Genomic DNA, 6,808 nt, shown 5'->3' on the forward strand with positions numbered 1-6,808 from the left:
TGAAGGGTCACTTAATGAGTTTTGGTGAGCTATCGAGGGCCACATGGGTATCCCCACCCCTTGACAGTTGCCTTGCCACCATCTTGGGACCGGAAGTCCCACCCCTAACACCTGCCCTTTGCCACCGGAAGTCTCTCCTCTTGCACCCCCCCCCCCCCCACAAATAGTCCTTTTGGGGAGGGGGGATTCCCATCATAAAACCAAAAAATAATCAAATCATACATTAAAAATCAAACACCTACTATAACATATATTAATTTTATTACAAAAAATATTTTGTCATGATTTGTGTTTGCTTAGTATATAACTAAAAATGAGCTCTTCGTTTTGCATATTGTGTGATATGTGTATGTATGGTGGGTGTGAGTGTGTATGGTGGGTGTGGCTGTGTGTGTGGTGGGCGTGTGGGATGTGTGTGTGTATGGTGGGTGTGGCTGTGGTCTGTGAGGTGGGTGTGGTCTGTGAGGTATGTCTGGTGGGTATGTGGGGGTGTGTGTGTGTGGTAGGATGTGGGTGTGTGGGGGGGTTGTGTATATATGGGGGGTTGTGGGGACAGGGTGTGGGTGTGAGGGGAGTGTGGCGACCCCTCCACACATCCCCAGTGGTGCAGCAGCAGGGGGTCCTGCGGGCTGGATGAACGTGCTTGGCAGGCTGGATATGGCCCACGGGTTGTATTTTGCCCACCCCTGCTCTATACTCAGCATCCCTTTTTTGGTTGGTCTGCTTTTTTTCTTTCCATGGTATCCTGGATTTTTTCATTCCTTGGTATGGTTTTGTGCCTTCTGATTAAAGTGCCATCTATGTGCTTTCCTTCAGTCCACATTTTGTAATAGGAGCAAAGACAGCAATTTCTTACATAAAGTAGATATTTTTGCATTTAGCTTCAACATAGAACAATGATATAAATTTCTGTCCAAAGGATGTACAGGCATTTCTCATACCTGGGTCCTTCTGGATTTATTTCCCTCAGTTGTTTCGTTGGAACTTACAGGAACAAAATTTAAAAACAAAATAGAGTTTATTAACCACTCCAGATGCAGTAATTAGAAACAGAAAATGCTTTTCTTCTGGGCTGCATTTTAGCCCCATCCAATCTGTCTATCAAGACTGTTTATCTTTATGTTCATGACCTTAGTTTTACCTTCCAAAGCAGGCACAGTCTGTTGCTTCTGAGCTTTGTTTCTTCCGAGAGTTTGCTGATCAAACAACTTTCGAGATAGCTTTCTTAGCAGCAGCATTTTGAACGGATTGCAGTGGTCGAGCTTATGAGTTTGAAGTCCAAGAAAAGGATATTACAATATACATGGTGCAAGATGATTGGAGGCCTGGTCAAGAATTAGGAAGAGGGAGCAGGGAAGAATGGTTGGACATGGCAGATGTGCAGAAAGCAGAAGCAAGACGTAGGTGTAGCTTGGCCGTATGAGTTAGAGAGGGTCTAGTCAAAGAAGAGACCAAGGTTAGACTCCTGAGCAACAAAGAGGGTGATTACTATGATTAAAAAGGTGGGGAAGAAGTGAAAAATTGGGAATCTTGAGCTGAAGTCTGTTTCATGCAGTTCTTCCCATTTGATAAAAAGGACAGTACATTTCTGAAGCTCTGAGTACTGAACAAGGAAGCTGTTTTGTTTTGTTTTTGCTTGCACACCGATTTGCTAGTGTTCACCGTGAGGTGATCTTCATCTTTGCTGGGTAGGATTCTCAGTGTTGGAATTTGCAGAATTCGGGAGCTTTGAGAAAAACCCTGATAGTGGTTTCTTTGGGCCTTAAAAAGCAGCAACGTTGTTTTAGGAAGTAGACCTGAGTTCTGGCATTTCTTAGGCCGCTGCCAGATGTGCAAGTAAAGGTACGATGGGATCTGATGTGTGATCCACACAATTGTGCTTCCTGCTATGCCATATGTTGTACTTTTGCCATTAGAAGTGATCGGAAACTACTCTTTACCTGTAACAGAATAGAGATCTGGCACATAAAACTGGTCTATGCTTGTAGCAGAACAGAAATTCAGTACACACAGGCTGGTTTAAAAATGACAGAACCTGGTTTAAGATTACCCCTTCCCCTCCTCCACCAAAGGACAAATGGGTGTTCTGCTTGCTACTGATATAAACAGTGCTTACAGAGAAACAGGTAACTTAGATTGATTCCATCTAGGTACCAATCGAGTCTGTACCTAGCCATGGAGAACAGTATATATAGTTGGGTGCAGCACTTGTAGAAAATGTTGTGTAAAGAGTTTGGATAGGGCGTTTTCCGCTGTCTGATGAATTTTGTGAATATCCTCACCATGTCAGGCAACATGTCCAGCAAGTCTTCTGGGAGCCTTTGATATTTGGAAGTTTATAGATCTGTTTTCTGATTATACCAGATCAAATAACTTTTGAGTTGAGATCTTTCCTGCTGCTGGATGGCATTTTCTTCATTTTTTCCCCTTCTATAACTTTGTACTGAGCAGATGGGGGTGAGCCAGATAGACAGTGAAAGCAGCTTGCATGTCATGGGTCTAGGGACTGGCATCATCTCCCAAAAGGAATGAACTGAGACAAGCCACTGGTGAAGATGTGGGATTGTTTTGGATCCTGAAGCATGGCAGAAATACTTGACACTATCCGGCAGGCTGCTAATGCAGATTGTGATGTGAGAAGGAGTGAGGTTCTATTTCAGTGTAGCAGAAAGTGGGGCTGCAAATAGATGACTGGTATTCAGCCATATCATCCTTGTCTTCTGGGATTCTGTGGAACTGATATGGAGCTGGTGACAGGAAGTATAGGAGAAGGGCAACCTTCTTTATTTTAGCAACTGGGGTTAGAGGAGAATAAAGTGCTGCTTAGCCATGGCTCCAGACCCAGAAAATTCAGCTGCTGAGCTGGTCCTGAGTAGCTAAGAAAAGGGCCACACTCTTCTTCCTGGCTGTAGGAGGAAGGGGACAAATGATTAAGAAAGTTTACATACATATACACCTATATATGTATACATGAGAGAGTTGTGATATGGTTCTCAGATACAGTCACAGCCATTCTTTTCTCTTTTTGTTGCCCAAAGGAATGGGAGACCTGATTCCCAGCCTCCTATTCTCCACTAAAGCAAGATGAAAACTTAGGGCACCTATACCCGTGCTCCAGGGTGGGGGCAGGAGACAGTGTTTTAATTAGAGTAGCTCTTGGGAGCCGCTCTAATTAAAATGCATGCAATGTCTCATGTATTCACCATCTCTGCTTTGCAAAATGTCAGTGGGGGCTCTTTAACCAAAGTCCATTTGATGAGGTTTAGTTAAAGTGTCCCCACCGTCATTTTGAAATGTGGGGACGCTGAATACATGAGATGCTGCTAGCACACTGGAGTGTCCTCGATTAGAGTCTGCTCCAACACGCTCTAATCAGAATGTGCAAGAGCACATGTAAAAGAGCCCAAAAGGACAAAACACTCTTATTTTGGTACCTCTCTGAGTTTGGCCAGCTTGTCATTTCTGTTTCCCACATCTTAATGGGACTGACCTCTCCAAGTGCATATAGTGGCATGAAAATGAGAGACTGATGGTTTTGGCATCTGAGTCTTTATCTTCCCTTTTTTTACAGAAAAAAGCGCAGCACAAGCAATAGCCCAAGCTTGCCCAAAAGACCTTGTCACCCCTAACTTGGAAGGAACCCTGCTCTCCTCTACTGTTTAGAAAGCAGTTAAATCTTGGCCCCTACTTATTCTTTTGACTTGCTGAGGCTGCCAACACAGATACTCTAAGTGCTAATTGTGGTGTGTTTTGTGAATAGGACTTTGTCTAGTCAAGTTTATACTTAGACTGCCAGAATAACCATGATATGAGACAGTTTGTGGACTGAATTTCTCCTGGTGACACAGGAAATAAACTCCATGTATCAGCAAGTAGCCAAAGATTAGGGTAGATGAGGAATAGTGGCAAGAAGAAAATTTCAGTGATCTTTTTCTATGCTAATGATCAGCAATATGCGTTAAAATCAACTGAACTCTCAAAGACAAGGTTCAGTAGTTTGCTTGTAGTATGCTTGCTATGCATCCTACTCTAATCATGGTATAAATCTGTTTTTCTCTCTCTGTAGACGACTTTGCAGAAGAGGAGGAGGTGCAGTCCTTCGGTTATAAAAGGTTTGGTAAGTAACAAAGCATCTGTTACATTGCTATTCCTTAGATAAGGTCTAACATTTGTTTTAAAGCCTTTCACTGGAAACAGTAAAACAAGATATGGGAACATGGTAACCACTGGACCAAGATAGATATGCAGAGTACAAAAGGGACTTGGTATGACCTTATCAATAAGCAGCATCCTTTAGAAGTGGTCTTCTGCTAATTGAAGTTTTTAAAAGTTTTTTTTAAACTTCCTTTCACATTCCAAGTTATTGGTTTTTATCTTATTTTCATAAATACTTCATACAAAGTCTGTTCTTCAGCACTAATGAATTGCTGCTGGTAGTTAAGAAAATGGTATAGTAGCGTACCTCATTAATTTATTCTTGGCAATCACTCATTCCTTAGGCCTATAGAAGACTATTTTAGTTGTCAGGAATAGCACAATGGGAATCATAATGGTTCCAGGAAAACAAAGTGACACTTCAGCTAGAGTTTCCCTATATGTCCTTCTCATAAGATGGAAGTTATCAAGGCAGAAATAGGTATGGTGCCTGGTTATTCAGCATTTAAAACAAACCCTAATAATAATAATAGTAACCTCATCACCATTTCATTATTTGCTTCTGATTTTAACACAGTGCAACATGATAACTTATTAATAGCTATGTATGAATATTCTTTACTAATCATACAATATCAGTTGTCACCTTTTAAAAAAAAACCCCAAACCTCTATTCATTGAAATGATTATGAAATGCATTGGAATCAGTGCCATACAAGTCTAAAAAGGGCCAGAAGCTTCTGAGGCTATTTGCTGTTCTCATGGGATAACCTTCTCCTTGGCAGCCAACCTTGGAGGCATTCTTTGTCCTCCCAAGGTCAAGGGCCACTCCATCTAATTATCACTAATGTCATGGTATTGATAGTGTGGAAGTCCTGAGCCCAAGTGTAGCTAAATGCTGGGCAAGATGTTTTTTTCCTAGATGACCAATAGATAATCTGACCCCATTGGGTCAGGCTTTGTAGGGGCCTGCGGTCCAGAGATTCCTTTTTGTTTGGTGGCTGTTTACAGGTAGGTGAAGGTTGTAGTACCTATCAGGCAAAAAACTCACCTTATATTTCTGTCCTTCAGATTATGCATAGCAGTAGGAAAAGAAGTGTCCTCCATCTATATCTACAATCTGGAACAGGAAGCCCTTTAGTTGCCCCTGTTTTCAAATGGGAATGGGAATTTAAATGATGTGTATTAATAAGGCCCACTCTCCCCAAAATGAGGAAGAGGATAAGGAGTTCTGGTGTTTGGGAGGTGAGGATTGCATTTGCTGACCTCTTCTGCTGAACTACACTACAGTTCCCTATGGCTGAGCTTTATGTTGGATAGGTCAACTCACTGTGTAGCCAGCATCTGTGGCTTGGAAAGCCTATAAGGCTGTACATACTTTCTGCTGGATTAAGCCCTGGAATTCCAGCAGATTGTAACTGGTTGTCACCTCCAGCTAGGAAGAGTACAAAATTCAACATGAATTATAAAAATAGTTTCCCTCCAAGTTGCATATTTGCTATGCAGATTCCTTCAGGGTGTTCTTGAAAAGGACTGGAAAGTTTTAGTGTGGAAGTCCTCATATTCTTGTAGCAGTGAAGTAGTGTAGCATAATAGGTGTTAATGTGTCAGCTGGCTTTCATTTTTCTTTTCTTTGCTCTGAATGGTGCAGCACTAACAACATGACTCATTTCTCCTGTACATTTCATCATTCCCAGAATCATTTTTTATTACTGCTTTCAAAAGAGGTAGAAGGGGGTAAAGCAGAATGGTACTGGCAGTAGGAAATGATTTCCCCTACTCTTGCTCTGATCTGAGAGAGTAGGTTAGTTCCATTTGTAGGAAATAACTTTAATCTTTCCTCCTTCGTGAAAACAAAATTCCAGTGTTCAGGGAGTTTTTCCTGACGTCTGCAGAATCTGGAAATAAAACCCTAAACTGTTCTTTGGTTTGGAAGAGCCATATGTAAGGGGAAGGCAGGAAATTTCATGTGCATATCCAATACTCACACTGTGGTGGGAATTTTATAATCCTCTTGCATCCCATTCAAATCCCTTCTTGAAATGTCTACATTATTTGTTGTTCTCTTTCAGGGAGGGAGGCAGAAGGAGCAATTTTTCAAAAAGAACTGCTAAATCTGAAACTAGCCACAACCTTCTCCTTCATGCTCACTATGGTAGCAGGGAAAACTTGCTTTGCCCCTGCTTCAACCTGCTATTCAAAAACTAGTCCTTAATGTCTCCTATTAAGAAATGCATAAATTACCTGTCTATTTGTACATGCCATCTTTGTGTTGCAGGAAATGTTTTTTAATAGTCCTATTACCTGATTTGTGTGTGTGAACAATACAAATTGGAGTAATTATGTGATATATATACACACACATACACACACAGTGGAGTGTTAACCTCTTGAACTGGAGGTAGATACCACTACTTGGAATGGAATCCTGCAATCTAGTTTAAAGTCAGACTCCCTGGATGTTGAAGTCAAAACATATCATGGGGTCTGCTAGTTTAAGGATGTAAGTGAGAACCAAGACATGTGAGCTTTTAAACCTGACTTCAGTGCTTTAGTCTATCTTGGAACAAGTTTCCTTGCCTCAGTTTCCTTATCTGTAAAGTTGGTGGTAATGGGCACCTCTCTACCCCGCTCCCCCCCCCCCCCCCCCCGG

General features: G+C 41.7%; 1 protein-coding gene across 1 annotated transcript in view; it reads left to right on the top strand.

Annotated features, from left to right (window-relative positions):
- Positions 1–6,808, top strand: part of COLEC12 (collectin subfamily member 12) — a 181,373-nt gene that overhangs the window by 19,510 nt on the left and 155,055 nt on the right. The window contains exon 2 of the mRNA XM_025209267.1: positions 4,067–4,117. Within this exon, the coding sequence (XP_025065052.1) occupies positions 4,067–4,117 (51 nt within the window). The remainder of the gene's footprint in view (positions 1–4,066; positions 4,118–6,808) is intronic.

The sequence above is a fragment of the Alligator sinensis genome, unplaced genomic scaffold (genome assembly GCF_000455745.1).
Source record: "Alligator sinensis unplaced genomic scaffold, ASM45574v1 scaffold677_1, whole genome shotgun sequence".
Classification (NCBI taxonomy): Eukaryota; Metazoa; Chordata; order Crocodylia; family Alligatoridae; genus Alligator; species Alligator sinensis.